A 22,181-nucleotide genomic window follows, 5' to 3' on the forward strand; every position below is an offset into this window, starting at 1 on the left:
GGGACACAGCTGTCACCTTTTCTATAAAGAGAAAGTCAACATTGTAGTGCATTGCTTAACTCTGCATTATCTAAAAACATAGAAGAAACTAAAATTGACAAACATAACTACACAATTTATAAATATGTAACAAAACAGCCTTGACAAACCTTCACAATCGAGAAGAAAATCAGCCCAAAATCCAATGGTTTTGACCTCCTTTTGCCGCCTGTTGCTTCCTCTTGGGCTGAGGTCTGGACTGAACATCCTTTCCATTTCTGTAGCAGTCAGGGTCTTGGAAGAGTGGTATAGGACAGGAGCCAGCACACCAGAATGCTGCTGCAGCGCAGTCAAAAACTGCAGACTTGCCAGTCCATCTTTGAATCTATGAAGGGCAATTATTGTGTAAGACGTGGTTTATCAGGTCAGACAGAAAAAAAATATTACCAAACATATAGCAACAATATATAAATGTCCTTACAGACCAGATTTAATTTAATATATATTGACAAATTTCGATTGTATAATCTCATGCCTATAGGTAAAGCAGATTGTTTGTATAGGAGCATTCATACACAAAACAATTCGTAGTGCACAGAAATCAAGTGACGTCAAAAAAGGAGAGATCACGATATATCGTGATATCAAAACGTGACAATATGTATCGTTGAGATGAAATCTTATATCGTGAGAAAAATAAGCTGAACGTGGTGGCACTGATCTGCATCTGATTGCATGCTCGCTCTCCTTTTCATTGCTTTGTTTGAACAGACGAGGGACGTTACAGACACGGAGGATGAAAACGGTGAAATTACTCAAATTAGCGTGGAGGATGCCCCCTCAACTTACAAATCGATAGCAAAAAAATATTGTATCGTATTGTTATCGTGAACCCAATATCGTCTATCGTATCGTGAACTGAATGTATCGTGACACCCCTACTAAGCACACAAAGGAAAAATAGAGAAAACAACCAGGATGGTATTAGAGGCTCAAACGCAGCATAACCTGAGCTACTAATTAATTAACCCTGATGAGAAAATTAGTTTTTGGTTTCAAATAGCTGATCGGTGTCAGTAGTACCAGATGGTTTCTCTGACTCATTGTGCATAATGAATAAAAATAATCCAGTGGAGCTCAGATATGGGGCCCTATTCTCCCACAGGCCTTCGGCGCTAAAACGGGCCTTAAACGCAAAAAAACGTGCCTTGCGCCTGTTTTGGGACGATATCAATATGGCTTTACGCTGCCAAATGCGCTTTAGGCCGAATGGGCGTGGCGCAGTCCCAGAATGGGCCAAAGTGGGCGTGTCGGCGCTAAATACCTATCTTCCGAGCTGGCGTTAATTTAGCGCCTTGCGCCTTTGAAAAGCAGGCCTATTCCTCCCCTCTCTCCTCTGTCACCCTTACCTGTGTCACTCTCTCCCTCTCTCCTACTGACAGGAGCAGGCATTGGTGTGCGTTTACCAGTTTATTGTGAAATAAATCCTTCCGCGTTGAGTTACTGTCACAAGCCTGTGTGACAACGCGTCCAGCCTGGGTAAAACAACTCCGTGTACCGCTTTGAGGCTGCAGGCAGTCTGACAGGCACAATACGACTGTCTCTCTCTGACTGCCTGTGAATGCCCCAGCATGCAATTGGGTACTCAATTTCGCTACTAAATAGCAACTAAATGAGGCGAAATAGATATAAAAGGTCGATCTAAAATAATGTGTAATGGTAACACAGCCTGCAATTGTAGAACATTTCAATATTGGACCAAATAAATAATCGAAATTAAAACACCACCCTAAGTGAAACATATATGTCCTCCTGGGCCTATATATATCCTTTGTCGATTTAACGTCATTTAGATAAGTGTCAGAGGAACGCGCTTCAGAACGCGCTTCTACTGTCATGTGCTATACTGTGATGTCCGCTCCAATAACTTTGCCCAACTTCACATTTAGTTTTACAATAAAAACACATTTATGCAATGACTTTACATAATGTAGGGTATATTTATGTGCATCATTCTACCTGCAGCAGGGGAGAGAAAACGATATCATTCTGAACAAACTTTCACCAATATAAAATTAATCTCATCATATAGGGATAGGCTATATTTTTGTAGCTGATGCCTTTAGAACATTATTTTCACTTTGATCTTGCTATAGTGTAGCGTATTTACATGCTTGCAGTATTGAAACTGCAGTTAGATTGGTTTGAGAAGCATAATAATATGGAATAATAGCCTATAATGCAGACAGACAGACTGGATGAAGGGAGGAGGGGGGGGGCAGAGCGTTTGGCTTTCGTCTGGTTTTGCGGGATCACTGGAATTGGAGCTAAAAAGGCAAGCGTGCGATTCGTTTATTGCACTTATCCAATGAGCATGAGGGTGCATAATTTTACGCCTAAAAGGCGTGGTTGTAATGCTTTGGGCTGCATCTAGCGCCAGCACGACGATATCAAGTGCGCCTTTCCACGCCCACTGCTTTGCGCTGCGGCTGGCGCTCGGCCTAGAAACTGCGCCGCTGCAACGATAGAGCCCATGGTTCGCCATGTCAAATGGTACATAAGACAGAACCTTTAATTGAATCCAGTGAATAATATTACCGTTGAATGGCAATGTGGTTGCGGTCTATAATGTACCATCTGAGGTACTCCTCCACGAGTGTATGCTTCTCACAAGCTTTCACACGTCGGAAGCATCCAGCTGTTTGCAGCATTGTGCCGTTTTGCAAAATTAGATTTTGCAAAGACTCCTCCGATTCTGCTTCCTGGATCTATTTAAAAAGACATTTATTGTAAGACCAACAAAAAAATATCCATGCTTGAATACTTTTCTCCTTCATTACTGTAATACAAATCTAGGACAAACAAAACTAGGATCAAATGACTCTTTTACTGCTGTTGAAAGAAGTGGAAATCTGACCCTTTAAATACATAAAACTTATGATCTCTTGTCTTACTTCAAATTACTAGGGGTCTAACCGTTCACCTAACCCACCGTTCTGTTCAAACTTCAGTTTTTGACTCACGGTTTGGTTTTCAAAAACTACTAAAGAAACTTCCACAAAAATGTCTGGATTTTATTAAAGAAATGTTTCATTGCAATAAATAACATGAATGTTATATTAACTTAAGTATAACATTTCTTTACCAGTTCACAATAAAAAAAAAACTTCTGTTAATCTCTTAAAGTCGAGCTGAACCCAAAATTGACTTATTTTCTTTTAGTTCAAATACCTGGGTATGCAGTGCACCTATTTAATAATGTATGCAAAGAAAATCACAACAATGTAATTTATTTAGTTTTTCACACTTTCAACATCAACAGTTCATTTTTCAAGATTTCATTGATAACAGTAGTACTATCAAATTTCGACGCCATTTCAACCAATCACGACATGCAGCTGTCAATCAAATCTTCATTTCAGGATAATTTTCTCTTCCAAATGAAGTACAAAATGGCGCCCAGTGCCTGTCATCTGGCAGAATTCCTATCCCATAAACTAACTACTAACTTGGCCAATTGTTAGAAACATGAACAAAAAACAAAAACTATAATCTCTAAGAATGCAAAGAAATGTAACTGGCTCATTAAAATGTGCATTCCAGGGATAATGGCACGCGCATCTGAGAGCTTTGTTGTCAGGGGTTGCATTTCGGAGATTCCAGGCCGACGTGCTGCACTCTCCGCTCGGCAACACGAAGGCAGCTGGCTGCCTGCGGCTCGCTGAGCTCCACTGAGGCACTAACCTCGCGTCACCAGGCTCTTCCTGAGGGGAGCGCCACAACACACTGAATCCCACTCGATTTGGAGGCGGAACACGCCAGGATTGGCCAAAGCCCAATCCAGTCCCCAGAATTGTCAAATAAAATCATCTCTCAACCTGTCATCTTAGACAAACTATGTTTTCAGTGTGAAACGGACTCATATGCACGTGACGAACGGGTTCAATTCGACTTTAACTATCCTGGAAAACAAAAAATAAACATTTGTTTTAAGACCAGTCTACATTGTCTTTAAAACCTCAGTTTGGGAAGACAGAATGAGTTTCTAAACCTAAATCCTTTGAACCTCTGTTTACCGGTTTGGTTCAAAACTGTTACACCCCTATGAATCACTGAAATAATCTTCAGGTGTCCTCTTAGTAAATACATTCCTTGAGCAAAGATCATTTCCTACCTGACGTAGAGCTTTCGCTATTTCCTCATCTGTTACATCTTCCACAGTGGCGCTGAAACTTGACTTCCCTATTATGTGGTTGACAAGGTCCTTTGAGAGGAAATGTGGTGCTGGTCCCCCGTGTATGATAGACACAGCAATCATCTTGCCTGCTAAAAAGTACTCATCCTCCCTGACAGCTGTTACACAAAGTAAAGAAATATCATCAGTTAAAAGAAAAACAAATTCAAATTATTTAAAACCTAAAATTTTAAAAGTTGCCTTGCTTACAATAAGTACTATGAGAACAAAAAACCCACCTGTGGAATTGTACACAAGATAACGTCTTTCTGGAGGTCCATCAAAGATGGGGCGATTTCTCAGATGATTCATTAGAAGTGTGAGGAATTCGCGTCTCGGGCCACCTGTATCCAACCCTTCTTCAAAGGAGCCTGCATCGTCTGTAAACTTTACAAAGATGTCGCTGTCTTCGGAGTATGAGCTGCGTCGAAATCCTCTGACAGCTCCATCCCATACATCAGATCTCGATATATTGAACCTGCTGACTTTCTTGTGGTCAATTGCAAGTGCCAAATTTGCAATTATTTCAGGTGCCTGCACACTTGTGGACCTGGAGAAAAGTGGGAAACTTACTTCAGATTTAACAAAATATACTCAAAGCATAGTAGCTAAAAATCTTTCATTCCATATTCATAAACTATATCCTGACACTTCATTGACACAAGAGACTCTCAATAGTCAGTTTCTAAAACAACGAACAAGTTTTTATTATTAACTTTTAATTCCAATGGACTCTCTTCAAACACACATCTCAACAACTGGACCTGGTCCAAGCAGTTACAGGCAGAGAAAGTCAAATTGGTGTTCATTTTATTGACTTCTCATGTTTTGTATTATTTAATAATGGACAGAACAGAGAGCTGGTTGATTTTCCACTAATGCCTATATGACTCACTCAGATTCTTCTGAAGACATGTCATTTTTTTCCTGAGGAAGGAGAACTTCATCCTTATCCTCATCCTCATCATCGTCAATGACGATAGGTGCAAAGAGATCGGTGTAGTTTCTGCAAAATGAAGACAGCGGGCTCTATTCTCCCACAGGCCATCGGCGCTATTACGGGCCTTAACCGCAAAAAAACGTGCCTTGCGCCTGTTTCGGCAAGATAGCAATAGGCTTTAGGCTGCCAAATGCGCTTTAGGCCGAATGGGCGTGGCGCAGTCCCAAAGTGGGCGTGTCGGCGCTAAATACCAGCCTAGTCATATCTTGGGAGCTGGCCTACATTTAGCGCTTTGCGCTTTTCAAAAGCAGGCCTATTCTTTGCCTTCACTGCTTCTTCTCTGTCACCCTTCTCTCTCTCTCTCTCTGAGTTCCCAGCATGCATTGTGTTTCTTCATTTCGCTACTAAATAGCCACCAAATGAGCCAAAATAGATATAAAAGGTAGTTCTAAATTAATGTGTAATGGTAACACAGCCTGCCATTGTCAACATTTCAATATTGGACCAAATAAAACCTCGAAATGAAAACACCACCCTATGTGAAACATATATGTCCTCCTGGGCATATATATACCCCTTGTCGAGTTAACGTGATTTAGAGAAGTAACAGCGGAATGCGCTTCGGAACGCGCTTCTAATGGCATCTGCTATACTGTGATGTCCGTCCAATAACTTGGCCCTATTTCACATTTAGTTTTACAATAAAAACACATTTATGCAATGACTTGACATAATGTAGGGTATATTTATGTGCATCATCCTTCCTGCAGCAGGCGAGAGAAAATGATATCTTTCTGGACAAACTTTCACCAATCTAATAGGCTATATTTTTCTAGCTGATGCATAGAACATTATTTTCACTTTGATCTTGCTATAGTGTAGCGTATTTACATGCTTGCAGTATTGAAACTGCAGTTAGATTGGTTTGAGAAGCATAATAATATGGAATAATAGCCTATAATGCAGACAGACAGGCTGGATGAAGGGAGGGGGGGGGGGGGGGGGGGGGGCAGAGCGTTTGGCTTTCGTCTGGTTTTGCGGGATCACTGGAATTGGAGCTAAAAAGGCAAGCGTGCGATTCGTTTATTGCACTTATCCAATGAGCATGACGGTGCATAATTTTACGCCTAAAAGGCGTGGTTGTAATGCTTTGGGCTGCATCTAGCGCCAGCACGACGATATCAAGTGCGCCTTTCCACGCCCACTGCTTTGATCTGCGCCTGCCGCTCGGCCTAGAAACTGCGCCGATGCAACGATAGGGGCCAGCATGTTCACACAATATAAATATAAACAAGCATAAATCCATAAAAACACAGTAGATGGCACAATTTTGCCCAATCAAATGGCTGACCTGCTGTTTCAGCTTAAACTCAACAACATCTAATCTTTGTCAAGAGAGAAATGTGTTTGCTTCAAAGTCAACCCGTTTATTATGTTGTGTTTCTGTTATTTTGTCCACCACTCTATATCCAATTACACTTAGAACACGGCTCTATTGAATACTTGATTCTGATTGGTCAATCAACAAAATTCAGCGGTGTCTAACACAGTGGACGTAATGTAGATGTAATGTAATAAAAAAATATATATTTATTTATTTTTGCAAAATCTTCATAGTTCAATGAAAATATTTTATGCTTTAAATCTAAAATGGTTCATGGATTACATTCTAATAATAAACCTATCAAATTAAAAGTCAAGCATGTTACCGTGGAAACAATTAAGCTTAGCCCAAAATCACAAATCAGAATGAGGGGGTCCCCGGTATATTTTCTATCTTGTAAGGGGTCCTTGGCTGAAAAACATTTGAGAACCTCTGGTCTAACAGACCCCAGTTGGTCTATTATTTATTTTTCCAGTAATCACCGGCTCACTATACATTATCTCTAACATAAGACAAAACACACCTGTAACAGGAGCTCTTGACGTCAAGACATCCGGAAGTACCTGGACAATTAGACTCCTCATCCAAGTGTATAATCTGAAAATTAAGAAAAATAGAAATAGGCTAAATATTTAATCTATTAACACGTTAATTGCCAAGAACGAGTTGAGTCGTCAAACACAATCCAGCTGTTCACTGCCAACGACGAGTTGAGTCGTCAAAAAAATGTTTTTTTTTTTTTTGACCGTGGGATGTGCATCTAACCCTTTTACATCTCTTATATAATTATTGGAGCCACCGAACGTTTACAACCCATTCCACCGACCCACTAAGTGGCAACAGTGCTCTCCTGACTAGAGGAAGGCAAGCATTTTTTTAACTTGTCACGCCATTCTCACCCCAGCCATTCTCATGAAAATGGATGGGGGAAAACGCTTTCGTTTTCGCGCTGATTGCTGGCGATGCGGGATTGCAAATTTACATAATAGATTACAGATGGAACACACTTTGAAACACGCAGCATAAATATGACCAGAATCGCAAAAGCTTCTCTCAACCAAAACTCCAAGAAGCGAGCGAGTCCATCCCGACTTCCTCAAACAGCGGCCGTGCAGACAGGCACAGGACAGCAGCAAAGCACTGAGACTGGAAACAAGCTTGTGACGGCCGCTGCAGCCAAGAAGAACGCCCACGGAGGGAGGAGTTGAAGCAACTCTCCCTCTCGCTCTCTCCCTCTCTCTCTCTCTCTCGCTCTCTCTCTCTCCCTCCCTCCCTCTCTCTCTCTCTCTCTCTCCCTCTCCCCCTCTCACTAGGATTAAACCTAGTGCGTCTCCCTCCTGAGAGGGAGGGAGAGAGAGAGAGAGGGAGGGAGAGCGAGAGGGAGGGAGAGAGAGAGAGAGAGAGAGAGAGAGAGCGAGAGGGAGGGAGAGAGAGAGAGAGAGAGAGAGAGAGAGCGAGAGGGGGAGGGAGAGAGAGAGAGAGAGAGCCAAAAATGAATGGTTAAAGTGACTGTTCTATCGAATTTCACAAAAAGCCGTTTATCTCTGAATATTTTTTCTGACGCTAAAACCATGCTGTATTCAACTGCTAATGCTTACATAACTACTAACTCTACAAACTAACTCTTTTAGACAGAGAAAGCACACATTCTATTAGTTCTTTTGAGATATTGTGTGTTCACAAAATCTTAGCAGAAAATAATCCTCGGCTGTTGAAAGATGAGCCAGAATCCTCAAAAAAACCCTCTGGCAGAAGCTAACTACAGTAAAAAAAAACGTCTGGCAGTGAATGTGTTAACATAATTATGTTACTAACTCAATGGATTACGGAGGTGAGATAATTAACTATTTAACAGCGCACAGGCCTCATTGAGGCATCCTCCCTGCCCATGGTACGGCATGGTAGGATTGCCTTTTGCCACAGGAGGTTTTGGTGAGACGAAGGAGGTGCCCGGCCTGGAATCACCCCACAGGGCCTTAGACCTCCATGCACCGAAGGTCTTACAATACGGCGGTGTAGCACTAAACTCTATTGCAGCGGATTGGGCGTGATCAACCCTTCTGTGGGCAACGTTGCAGACAGAGTAGGAAGGCTGATCCGAGAGCGGCTGCTTCTGGGACGCGGGTCGGGGTCGTAATCGGCCTCGGCTGGGTCTACTGGGTGAGGGTGTATGATGTTGTCAGACCCGAAACACCCCACGACCCCAGTCAACATCACTGATGACGCGTCCCAGCGCATGCTGTAGCATGTATACTGAAACCAAAACTATAGATGAAGTTCAGTGGACACGTTCACATTTCCCTGTTTACTTATAAATGTTTATTGCTTGTGATACAATTGCCAATTCAAAAAAATACATTAAGCTAATATGACATGATTTAAGTTATGGACAAGAAAGAAAAAATGCAACATGCTAAAGTATTGAGGAAACTTCTCATCTATGCTTCTTTGTGTTATGCTTGAAAAGGATTTCTGAAGGGATTTTTGATGCATCTACGATTAGCTAACTCTCCACATACCCTTTCCATTTCTTAAGTGAGGCACATTCACAAAAGGGTTTTAGAACGCGGCTCTCTTGAATACTCGATTCTGATTGGTCAATCAACAAAATTCAGCGGTGTGTATTTCTCGACAGACCACCGTCATATCTGACGTCATTGCAGACGTCATACTTGGACTTTGACTGACCACGTCATACTAGAACTTGACTGACGTCACGGGGTGATCAGGTTATGCATGTGTGGCCTTCTGCTTGAAATTTGGTCTGGAGACCTCACTTCAATTCAATTCAATTCAATCAGGAGGGAGAACTTCTCACATTTCTTTTCCATTTACTGCAGGGCAGAGGGCCTGGGAGACCCACGTTAATGACCAAACACTCCGATGGCTGATGGCTATAGAAATATAGAACTATTTAACACTTCTATTGACAGAAATATATCACTTACTTCTGCTTTACATGCACACAACTGCAATAAACTTAATACTATGATTATGACTTAAATTTAGTAGACTTTGGTCTAATGGCATTAATATAATCTTAACATTAGAAACAGATGGTGGACGAAGGTTCCTTTCTCTTCACTGCAGGACAGAGAGATATAGAAGATCTTTTGTACCTACAGCCATCAGGCTTTATAATTATTCACTGAATGGTAGAGGAGCTGCCAGACAAGTGAATTTCCCTCTGAGGATCAATAAAGTTATTCTTATCTTATTAGATAATATAGTGCTTACTGTTCACATGAATGGTGTCTATGTAAACACTAAGCTATTGTTTTGTTTCTAACAAAAAGTCATGACAATGAAGACAGGGAGTCTATAACTATTTTAATACTTCATTACCTGTTGTCCTTCAGTAGTGAGTGACAGCCCCCCAGCACCATTCCTGAGAGGGCATAAAAGAATAAATCAATAGTGTCCAATCAAAATATATTGGAGCATCTAGATACTGGAGTAGCAATGTTAAAAGTAAATGTTCAAATAACCACAAATGACCACCCACCCACCCACGCACACACGCACGCATGCACACACACGCGCGCGCACACACACACACACACACACACACACTTTATAATACTACTTACACCGTTTCTGGCTCTTTGTGTACAGGAGTGCTTTGTTGATGAGGTTCAAGCGGCTGTAGTGAAGACACAATTTAATTCAAATACAAATATTTGTTTAGTAATGGTAGGCTGATGTCAAAAACTCACAGGTTGAGGGCAGGTTAATCATAAAAATGATCACCCAAATATGTTTAAAATTGCACTCACCAGTGTTTCAGCTAGATCAAACTCTGTATATGTTTTTATCACAATCTCAGAGTCGGAGTCAGACATGTCTGGCAATTCTGCAACTGCAAAACATGAAAACAAATCAAGCTAACCTCAATGACAATCGCTGAAAAGGGAAGCTAACACCTAGAGTAGGGATGCACCGATATGAAAATTTTGGCCGATGCCGATATCCGATATTAACATTGCTGTTATGGCCGATAACCGATATTTACCGATGTCGATATGATCTGTATAAAAACACATTTCTATGATAATAAAATTTTGTAGATACTGAAAAACACATGTAAACACTGAATTTGAAAAAGTAATGCATTTCTTTATTTCAAAAACATTTGTAAAAGCCCATAAATCATAGATCTACTGCATTATTTCATCTCAATGTGAAGAATTTGGCTGATACCGATAACCGATATTAACATTGCAACATCGGACCGATACCGATATGTTAAAAAATGACTAACATCGGCCGATACCGATATGATTGCCAATATATCGTGCATCCCTAACCTAGAGAGAATGTTTAGGTAACTCCCAACTAGTTAGTATGGACATGAATGCTGAAAACACAGTAGTGAGCAACTAATAAGATCCAAGGGCCTATTTCACAAGACAGATTTGGTGAAAACTCATGACTATTAATCCCAAAGTGAGGGAAAGTCTGTTTTCTGTTTCAGAAAGGAAAGCAACTTATGATGCTTATTTATTCACCATTTCAAAATCAGTTAGTGGAACTAAGGCCCTGCGTGTCAAGACTCCACACAAAAACCAAAGCCATAAAACATATCATCTTTTGCTAAAGCAAGCTCTACATCAAAATCTATATAAGCTCTTCTAAAATGATTCCAAAGTCTACACACAAACACCAAGTGCATTTGACGTTTGCATCAACACCTACACATGACTGTGCTGAACTGAAACACTTTTCACATTACTTTTCTAATAATTAAATGCTAAATATAATAACATTACTGATACATGTTTCAGACATTTTTCATTTGTGGCATTTCAGTGTCCTTGTGTAGCTAATCAACAGACACAGGCTTACAGTCTAATCTAGAGAATTGTGTTTGGTGTTTAAAGCTGCGTTCACACGACCTATTAAAAGTTTTTCGCTGGCATCGAGTTTACATCCAAAGTCAATGCAAACGAGCGATTGAGCGTATATTCGCCCGGGAGAAAAATCGCTGGGCGTCCGAGTGACAGAGACAGAGCGATAGGGAGAAAATACGCTCGTCGCTCGAGATGAAATATCCCAACTCGAGCAAAATTCAGCTGGCATCAGTCGCTCGCTGTTCAACGCTGATTGGCTGCTGTGTGACGGCTCTTGCACACCTACAATGGCAAAATCGCTTTTCCGCTGTGTTGCAGCGTTTTGTGGGCGTGGAAACCAGCTTCCAGCTTGGAACTGTAGCCTGTAGAAACGTTTCCAGGTAGATGTACACAGAAGGGTGGTTGGACAAAATGTGTAGGAAGAGCTGTCATTGGGTAGCTTTAACGAAAGGTCCCGCCCCGCGGAAATAGAGCAAGACAGCCTATCAAGATCCAGCGTCAAAGAGGCTTTCACGCTCTGCATGCCGCCGAGCGTTTCATGGTGTGCTAGAGCCATAAGAGTGAGTCAAGGTCAAGGATCACACTGGCTTGGAACAAACCGCTGGTTTATTGTGTGGCAACAAACCGCATTGACAGGCTGACATGAAGTGAAGTCTGTAGTACCGGTATGTAGCTCGCGTTAGGAGCACACTGATAGGCTTAGCTTGTAAACATCTACGGTGGCTCGTAGTGGACAAACAGCCTGACATTGGATAACGTTATAGCCCCCACATGTCCGTCAATTCGTGTGCCTGTTGATGAGCGATTTAAACAGAGCGATTCCAAAGGGTTGAATCAAGCGACAGAGCGAAAAATAAATATATCTGTGTGAACACAGCTTGACATAACACTGGGTGTAGTGTTTTGTTACAATTGTGAGGCAAAAAATGTGTAGTATAATTCTTTAAGTCATGGCTGACATTTTGCTCTGTCTAAGTCAATTTTCACTTTCTATTCATTGTTTTTAATTAGTAGTGTGTAAGCAATCCTTTTTGGAGATGATTGAACAAACTCTAATCCAGTGTTCTGGAAATAATAATTAAGATTTCTTTCATCTCAAAGTAGATCAACTCAAGATTCCATTCTGAAACAGGACCCAGAGTCTTGATAAATAAATAAATATACAAACAAACAAACAATAAATAACAGATTCCTCACTGATGTATAGCAGTAGAGCAAGTCAAGGCATCTTTGCATTGGACACATAGGTCATAACAACACAGTTTACCTTCCTCAAAGTCTTCTTTGGCACAGATAAAGAGGGTGATCCGCTGATACGCCTTGCCAATTTCTGACTTGTATGTTTGAAGAGTGAATGGCCTTTGTGTCCCAGGGATATTAATGACTTCAGAGCCATCTGGATACAGGAGGAGGAAAGGTCCTTCATCCATGTCTTTATTGAAGTCCATCATTTTTTTCACTGCCTGATTAAGAAGGTCTAGGGCAGTGATGTCAGGATCTGTGGAGAGGCAAAGCGTTTTCCCACGCTGTGGCTTGAAACTCCCTCCCTTCTTAACCGACATCAAACCAACATTTATCTGCAAGATAAAAAATATGGACTGTTAGTGGGCAATGTTTAAAGATCAATGTTTATTTAAAATTGGTCATTTATGTTATGTTACATGTTACACTTGGATCCAAAATTGACCATTATTAACTCAAAATATCACTCAAAGTAGTAGAGTGACCCAAACCTTTACTTCTAAACTCGGTTAACAGCTGAAGCCTATAGCATGAAGCAGGATTAATGTCTTAGCAAGATAACGTCAGGGTTAACCCTGGGTTATCGATAGCACAAAGCCGGTTCATTTCTCACTGGGGTACATCGACATGGTAACTTACACTGAACAGCTATTCTGCTCTGGAGCAGGGTAAGTTTGGAGGCTGAATCTAATCCTATGAAAAGCACCACCCACTGGCCAATCAGATGTTCGGAAAACAAATGACCTGCCCATTTCTACACTTCATTCATGGTGTTTGAGTGATTTTTCTTTCTTCCTTTTAAAGAGGGAGAGTATATTTTGCCCTCAATATAAGGATGATTTTATTCAGATCATCAACCCGGTATTTTGATCATATTTCAGCTTTAAAAGGGATAGTTCAATATTTTGGCAAATTCGCTTATTGCCGTAATCCCTATAGTCATATGGGTAGGTACAGTCCCTTTAATTATCAGTGCCTGTTGTTTTGAGAGCCATGGGGCAGCGGCACGCTCTGCTCAGCGAATACAATGGAGGTGGACGGTGCAGACCTCAAAACTAATCAAATACACAATCCAGTAGGGCTGTGGCGATTCACTTATCTCCCGATTCGATACTATCACGATTCTTGGGTGCCGATTCGATTTATATTGCGATTCTTAAGTATTGCGATTCTACGATTATTGCGATTCGATATTACGATTTATTGCGATTTTTGTTTATTTTTTTCTTTTATTTTTTCAGTTTGTTTGCTTTTTTACACTAGATTAGAACATGGGAAAAGTTGAATCATACACTAGAGACTGTATATTATATCGTGAGTAGGGCTGGGCGATATAGTTAAAAACAGGGGCGGACTGGGATCATAATTCAGGCCGGGCATTAGATACCAAGCAGGCCAGGCCGATATGGGCCGACGCGCGTGAAATTTGGGCCGTTTGAAGCCCAATTTGGGCCGTTTGAAGCCAGATTTGGGCCGTTTGAAGTCCAATTTTACAATGAGATGCACCCACTTTAACCCTGAAGTGTAATTATTACTTCAGACTAACTAATAAAGTAATAAAACCACTAGTAAACCAATAGGCGGCGTCTGGCCTGCTGTTCAGTGAGTGGCCTGACTGCAAGCACCCAAATTTTTTTTTTTTTTTTTTTTGCGATTATCGATTCTGGAATAAAAGATCGATTAAAAAAATCGTGACATTAAAAATCGCGATACTTAGGTGAATCAATTTTTTCCCCCACCCCTACAATCCAACAACTCCAAAACGCTCTTATGGATAAGTTGTGACCTGCACATTCACCACGCTATGAAATAATAATGTGACATTACGAGTCAGAGTTGTTTTCAAGATAAATGCATAGCCGGGACTACTTTCCAGACATACCTGCTGGGGGGAGGGATTTCAAGCAGCGCATGTTTAGTGCAGCTACTCTATTCATCAAAACAACACGTTTGTTGAGAAGGAACAGACTTCTGATCATGGCAGACTTTGTGGTGGATAACGATGATAATTTATTTTTTACTAACCAAGACCCAGAACCTTATTTATTTGAGCCAGAATACACAGAGGAAGAGTTACATGTTTTGGAAGAAGAGAGAGCCAGAAGAGAGGCTGAGGCTGCCGAGCAGCAGTCACAGAGCTGGCATGGATTGGTGGTGAGGACTGAGATGATGGAAGAATGTCAACAGCTAGTTAACAGTAGGGGTGTAACGGTTCACTTAACCCACGGTTCGGTTCAAACTTCTGTTTTTGACTCAAGGTTCGGTTCAAACCTCGGTTTTCAAAAACTACTAAAGAAACATTTTGAAAACTTCCAGAAAAGATTTTTCCTCAATTATCAAGTCACGACTCGAGTCACCAGAAAAAATAGCTAAAAATATCTGGTTTTGTTGCACAAAAAACGACTTCAAAGCAACAAAAAAAAATCCCTCAACTTTTTTTTCATGCACACATCCGCGTCCGCGACCCACCCAAAATGCCACCCACTTTTGGGTCATGACCCACCAGTTGAGAACCACTGGTCTAAATAAATAAAATACAAATGAAAAACCTCGGTTTGGGAAGACAGAATGAGTTTCTAAACCTAAATCCTTTGAACCTCGGTTTTCCGGTTCGGTTCAAAACCGTTACACCCCTAGTTAACAGTTGTTCATTCTCACTCTGAGCCATAACCAACTTACCTGAACTTTCTTCATTTTCTTTGCTTCCTTTTTCCCACAAGAAAACTTTTGCCTCTCCTCTTTTTTTTTTCTTCTGTACTCCAGAAAAGTCCCTAAGGTAGGACTCGGAGTTGGAATAGGCAGTGATTCTACAGGGAAGCAAAGGAACAATGCGTTACATTACAGAAATATAAATACAGCAGTAATCGTATACAGCATCCAAGAATCAAATCAAGACAACACAGTAGTTTTGCAAAATAAAATAACTCATAAGGGAGCTCATAAGTATGGACACTACTTTTAATTTGACACATGAAATGGTGCAACCAATACTAAGTTGTGGGCACCAGTGACAGCTGGTGATATATATATATATATATTTTTAGGGGGGGAGGGGGGGGGGCAGCACTTCATAGCTCTGCAAAAAAAGTACACAAACCTAAAAATAACAACAACACACAGTGATGTTGCCCAAACACTGGCCAGTAGCACTACTTGAACATACATTTTGCCCTCTTTTCCTTCTGGCCTGCAAATTTCTCAATGGCTTTCTGGTTAAAGCAGGGGTCCTGTTAACCAGATATTCTCGTCATTGACCGTTTTTTTTTAAGACGGTGACGTAAAAATTTGAAGGCCATCGGTCATTTTGACAGGTTGCAATTACCGCTTTGTCTGTCCGAGGCAAAGGTACAAAACCTAAAGACAATCGCCTCTGCAGCAATCTCAGTTGATGCATTTGATTAAGCACAAGCAGTGGTGGAGGCGGAGCACGCCCCGCGGCTTTTTCCGGGTCGGCGAGTCTCTGTGGGTGTCTGAGCCCAATGGTGCTCACTGTGTCAGCGACTCCATCTGTTCTGCCGTATATCCACGGTTTCCTTTTCACGATCGCGACACTCTTGCTAACAGAACTACCGCGCACACATACTTCGTTCCGAGAGTCACCCCACCCCCCCCCCCCCCGCCGAAAAACATAAATGACGGATATTTACGTCAATGGCAGTCAATGAGTTAATAACTCGACCAGTATTCCTTGTAAAAGTAATACATTTGTATGTGTATACACGAATCCTGCGAAGTCGCGGGTGTAAACAAGCCGCCATTACTGCAGTGACCTACTGAGGTGGCTCCAGGGGGAAATCCATGGCGCGCGCGTTTGAATGCAAGCTGTCCTCGAGTGTAGCCTTATATTTTTCTACATTTACATTTTTATTCAACGTTACATTTGACAACGATGCCTAGGAATTCGGGAAGAAGCTGTGCAGTTAACAGCTGCCCCAACAGTAGTGGCAAACTTCAACTTTGGAAGAGAATAGAAGGTGAAATACACAAGCCTTTACTAGGCGTTAGCTACATGAAGAGTGCCCGTCTGAAACCATAACGTTACATAAACATACAAATATAGATTCCCTGGACGTGCAGAGGGCCGAGCTGTTCGCCAGAGGTGGATCAAGAATATAAGTTATTTCACCTCATAATGAGTAGCATGCAGCTGCCTAGCCTAAGCTAACAGTGATTATGACATGGGTTATGTGAACATTATGATGGTTGTTGATGGACTGTGAATATCAGACAGGTCCTTTCAGAATATTTGGCCAATCCATCCCGAGCTCAGGTCATTTTGACCCTCTATGAGAGACCTGTAGTTGGCATTCTGTTGCTCATCACAAGCCCTTGAATGCCTATAGACGGTTTTAACTTGACAACAATAACAACCATCACAACCCACCTGAATATCCGGTTTACTTTCTGTATACAGTAGCTGAGCGCAGGCTGATATTCGGCTCATATTAAATGTTAACGTTAGGCCGTGTCCGGTCTTTATGTATTGTAGTAGTTAGTAGTTGTTGTTGTTGATGATAGTTGCCATAACAACCACCCCTGTCGGAAAGACGTGCACACGCTGGGTAATAGGAAGCGTTGTTGTCCGGTCCGTGGAGCTAGCCTGAGAGGCTAATAAAAGCTTCATGTTACAGAGTAAGCTGACTATCAGTACGTTATTGCACGCATAGGCCTATCTTTACATTAAAAAAAAAAAAAAATAGAAATAGAAGTAGTTTATGTCAGTGTTTCCCCCTGAATAGCTGAGAAAGTCGACACTGTCAATAGTTAGCACTGTGAAGCTGATACAATTCAGGTTGCGGTAATGCAACATTTAAGGATGCCAACCGCCATAAAACACAGAAGAAGCTGAGAAAAAGGAAATGCTGTGGGGTTGCAGCTGGTGAAAACCGTCTATAAAAACACAAATTTGTATATATTTTTTAATTTTTACTAATGTAATTGGTGTGCAATGATTACATGCAACTTGATTGTTTATGCTAGCTAGCTAGTCAGTAACGTTAACATTAGCATGTTCACACCATAACGTCACTTGAAATGCGGCTCGTTAAGTGGTATTTTTTCCGCTATTTACAATTTGAATAATTACTATCCCCATCCATAATAAGGTCGTACCTTCATCAGTAACTGGGGGCTACTGTCTCACGTTATCAATCCAGCTCACGACGCTGTTGGCATAGCGTTACTGCCAGTCTGCAGCAGCAAGATTTCTTCTTCTTCTTCTATGGAGTTTTATGGCAGTTGGCATCCTTAAATGGTGCATTACCGCCACCTACTGTATTGCTAAAACTATACAATATCAATAAAAAGTGTCCACCCAAAATGCGCCCATTCACCCCAATATTCATACTGTGGCCCAGACCAGTCGTCTCGCCAAAGCGAACGCTTCATTCAGCGTACACAAATTGGCCGGTGGATTCGTGTATAGCTTCCGCTAAGGTCTGGAAACTGACAAGCACTGAGCAAGCTAGCTGAGAGTAGCTAGCTTGCTCTGGTAAACTGCGACATACAAAAGTAACATAAACATTACATTACATCGGTTAACTTACTTGAAGGTCCCGCATGACTGTTTTCTTCTTGCAGCCTTTTTCCACAGTCACTGCAAAAGTTCGGCCTCTCTTCAAACTCTTTGCCACAATGGTGGCAGTACATCTTTCTTTCATTCCTCTTTTCCTCTGTGTTCGTCTGGCGCTGGGTAGCATGTCCTTCCGGTTCAAAGGACGGACCAGTTCCTTCGTCCAATCAGCGACGATTCATGTCACCTGAGAGTACCTACCTTTTCCGGTTTGGTTAATGTGTTGTGTTGTGGTTAATGTGTTGTGTTGTGGCTAATGTGGTTGTGCTTTGGTTAATGTGTTGTGTTTTGGTTAATGTGTTGTGTTGTGGTTAATGTGTTGTGTTGTGGTTAATGTGTTGTGTTGTGGTTAATGTGTTGTGTTGTGGTTAATGTGTTGTGGTTAATGTGGTTGTGTTGTGGTTAATGTGGTTGTGTTTTGGTTAATGTGTTGTGTTGTGGTTAATGTGGTTGTGCTTTGGTTAATGTGGTTGTGCTTTGGTTAATGTGTTGTGTTGTGGTTAATGTGGTTGTGCTTTGGTTAATGTGGTTGTGCTTTGGTTAATGTGTTGTGTTTTGGTTAATGTGGTTGTGTTTTGGTTAATGTCGTTGTGTTGTGGTTAATGTGGTTGTGCTTTGGTTAATGTGGTTGTGTTGTGGTTAATGTGGTTGTGTTTTGGTTAATGTGGTTGTGCTTTGGTTAATGTGGTTGTGTTTTGGTTAATGTCGTTGTGTTGTGGTTAATGTGGTTGTGTTTTGGTTAATGTCGTTGTGTTGTGGTTAATGTGGTTGTGTTTTGGTTAATGTGGTTGTGTTGTGGTTAATGTGGTTGTGTTTTGGTTAATGTGGTTGTGCTTTGGTTAATGTGTTGTGTTGTGGTTAATGTGGTTGTGTTGTGGTTAATGTGGTTGTGTTTTGGTTAATGTGGTTGTGCTTTGGTTAATGTGGTTGTGTTTTGGTTAATGTGGTTGTGTTTTGGTTAATGTCGTTGTTTTGCACTTCAGGGCCACCGTACCTATACCAATATTGGAGGTATTGAATGTGTATAATCTATTTTACCGACCAACTAAGTGGCGACAGTGCTCTCTAGACAGAGAGAAAGCCGAGCAAAAACAGCCGCGGGAGGAAGCCATTCTCAAGGAAATGGCTTGGCGAAAACGCTTTCGATTTCACACACACACACACACACACACACACACACACACACACACACACACACGCGCGCGCACACACACACACTCGAGTACCTTTGAGCATAAATAAGACCAGAATCGCAAAAGCTTCATCAAAGCTCTCAACCGACACCCCAAGAAACGAACGAGCCCGTTTTACAGTAATCCAGACTCGCCCGAGAGCGGCCGCGCCGCCAGCAGCAGCAGCACAGACGAGCAGCAGCAGCAGCAGCAGCACACCGAGAGCGGAGTACGCCTCAAGATTGGAAGAAGGGGATCGCGAAGGAATTTCTCTCCCGTGTCTAACCCCCCCCCCCTCGCCTCTCCTCTCCTCTTCCCCGCTCCTGCGATTCCCCTCTCTTTTTTTGGGATCTGTGAGGCAACAGAAACTCGCCTGTGACAAAACACTGCAAAGCCACCAGAGACACACCTACGGAGGGAGGAGTTTGGAGACACACACACACACACACACACACACACACACACACACAAACACAATACAGTATACAGACTTGCCCAAGGGCACCCATAATCACAGGCACGTGAGGTGGTTCTAAAAATCCATTTATCTCAAAACTCTCTGAAAATCTCTGAAACCATGCTGTACTCAACGGCTAATATCTACATAACTACTAACTCTACAAACTAACTCTTTTAGACAGAGAAAGCACACATTCTATTAGTACTTTTGTGAACTTTGTGTTCACAAAGTCCAAGCAGAAAAGAATCCTCGGCTCTTGTAAAATGAGCCAGAATCCTCAAAAAAACCCTCTGGCAGAAGCTAACTACAGTATTGAAAAACGGCTGGCAGTGAATGTGTTAATTGGCCAAATCTTTGCCTATATTCAAGAAAAATAATGGTATCGGCATAATATCGGTATCGGCAGATATCCAAATTCAGGTATCGGAATCGGATCGGAAGTGAAAAAAGTGGATCAGTGCATCCCTTGTCTCAAGCTTGTCTCGTCTTCAGAAGAACACAGAGCAGGAAGGAGCAGCGTGACCAGATGTCCATCTCTCTCTTTCTCTCTCGCTGTGTTAGAGAGCGCATGTTGCTTTCTCTCTCTCTCTATCTCTCAACAGTGACTGTGGGGGGTTATGCGCACTCCCCGAGTTTGAAGTCGATCGGACAAACGGTTCCTGAGATAATCAACTTTTTGTGTTTGCAAAAAAATAAAATGTGTTTGCCACTAGGTGGTGCTATATGAAGGACGGTGTCCGTTTTACTCGCCGGAGACGTGCGAGCGCGCAGCGCTCACTCGTCTCCGGGGATGCCCGGTGGGGGTCGCAGCCCACCCGAGCCGCGTCGCCCCGACCGGTCCCGCGGGCCGCCTCGTCACAGACTCTCCCGGTACGAAAACGCTCGCCCGAAATCGGGACGTTACACGGCCGTAACGTCCCAATTTACCGGAACGGTGACGACCGACAGCTTTAAGAGGCAGGGCGACGAGAGTTACGACGGACAGACGTGCGAGCCACTCAGCACCGCTGCGCAAATTGTGGGACGTGACGTCGGTTTGACCCACTTCTGCTGCGTTGTCAGCTGTTGCCAGGCAACAAGTTACAAGTCCTAATTCAAAGCGTAATACAATTTACAGCAAAAGCCTATAATATAATAGCCTATAATGTTCATATATTCACTTCAATGTCAATGTAGTATTACAATGCATTACAATACAAACGTTATCGCCTACTACTCAAAAGCCTATAATATAATAGCCTATACTGTTCATATATTCACTTCAATGTCAATGTAGTATCACTGCCACGGCCATCCCTCCTTGCTCTATTGAGCAGAAAAATTTGCTTCTTGTAGAAGGCATGACCGGTCTGCCAGTGTCTGGGTTCACCACACACGTCACAGACCTGGCCAGGGATGCCCCAGCACCTGGACGTGGGCTGCGTGTCCCCCTGCTCCAGAAGGGCGCTGTCCTCGGAGCGTTGTTTTTTTCTCCTCCAAAGGGTCATTCTGCCTGTCCCTGTCTTTCTGCAGGTTCCAGTCGAGGTGGATGGGGCATTTGAGCCCCCCTAGGCCACAGGAACTGGAGAGGGAGAGCTTACTATTTGACGTAGCCCACGTCGTTCTCCACTAGCCATTTAAAAGTCTTGCCGACGAAGCGGCCAAACGGCAGGACCAGCTTCCCGAGGTATTGGGCCTCAGTAGGCCTCTCCAGCCCACAGCGCCTTTTTGCTAAAGACAAAACATTTTATGACCTCAGTGAACAAACAAGCTAAAGCTCTAGTGCACCACATTAGTGCACACATAAGCTGTTGCCTTCCTCGAAGGCAGTCTTCAGATCCAGCAGTATGTGGTCCTGTTGGCCCACAGACTGACCTTTGACCTTGGCCTCCTTTGAAGCCCTCAAAAGGCATTGTTGCCTCTCTGCTGGCGCACTGGTGTCCAGAATGCCGAGGGCTGGCAGTAAAGGATCCATGTCCTGATATTGGCAACGGACTATTATTAATACCTGATATTGACACACTACTATCATGATCATTATAACCATCATCATAATTATTATTAGGCAAATCTGAGCCAATGAGAATCATGTTTGGTCCTTGAATTTGAGCAAATTGGGCCTGCAAAGTTCTTGAAAATAGACATGGCTCAGTGAAAGTGATTTCATTTCTTTATTTAGCAACAGGCTGAGGTTGAGTTTGTTTTGATTTGATGTGCAACAGCAGAGTTGATTAGTGTTCACACAGTCAATTCTGAAGCACCTTGAATTTCTAAATGCACTCCTTGTAAATATTGTACAGTTTGTAAATATTTGATATGGCTTCAATGATGCAAACTGCTGCACTCAATGTAAATATTGTATATAGTTT

The 22,181-nt window shown here is 42.2% G+C and overlaps 1 protein-coding gene and 1 long non-coding RNA gene across 2 annotated transcripts; both read right to left on the bottom strand.

The window, feature by feature from the left end:
* Nucleotides 1-267: 267 nt before the first annotated feature.
* Nucleotides 268-4,679, bottom strand: LOC310800187. Its single transcript, XR_014553858.1, has 3 exons — nt 4,453-4,679; nt 4,154-4,332; nt 268-364 (listed from the first exon to the last, which is right to left on the bottom strand). It is a non-coding gene; the product is annotated as an uncharacterized lncRNA (long non-coding RNA).
* A 425-nt stretch (nt 4,680-5,104) lies between these two features.
* Nucleotides 5,105-18,306, bottom strand: LOC310800265 (uncharacterized protein; the record flags this gene model as incomplete). Its single annotated transcript, XM_083662841.1, has 8 exons — nt 18,176-18,306; nt 15,309-15,436; nt 12,655-12,964; nt 10,314-10,396; nt 10,128-10,180; nt 9,883-9,925; nt 7,061-7,134; nt 5,105-5,219 (listed from the first exon to the last, which is right to left on the bottom strand). Exons 1-8 carry the CDS (start codon nt 18,276-18,278, stop codon nt 5,105-5,107), a joined length of 909 nt encoding a protein of 302 aa, XP_083518967.1. The 5' UTR covers nt 18,279-18,306.
* Between the last annotated feature and the right edge of the window lie 3,875 nt (nt 18,307-22,181).

Source organism: Poromitra crassiceps (assembly GCF_964638095.1).
Source record: "Poromitra crassiceps genome assembly, chromosome: 29".
Lineage (NCBI taxonomy): Eukaryota > Metazoa > Chordata > Actinopteri > Beryciformes > Melamphaidae > Poromitra > Poromitra crassiceps.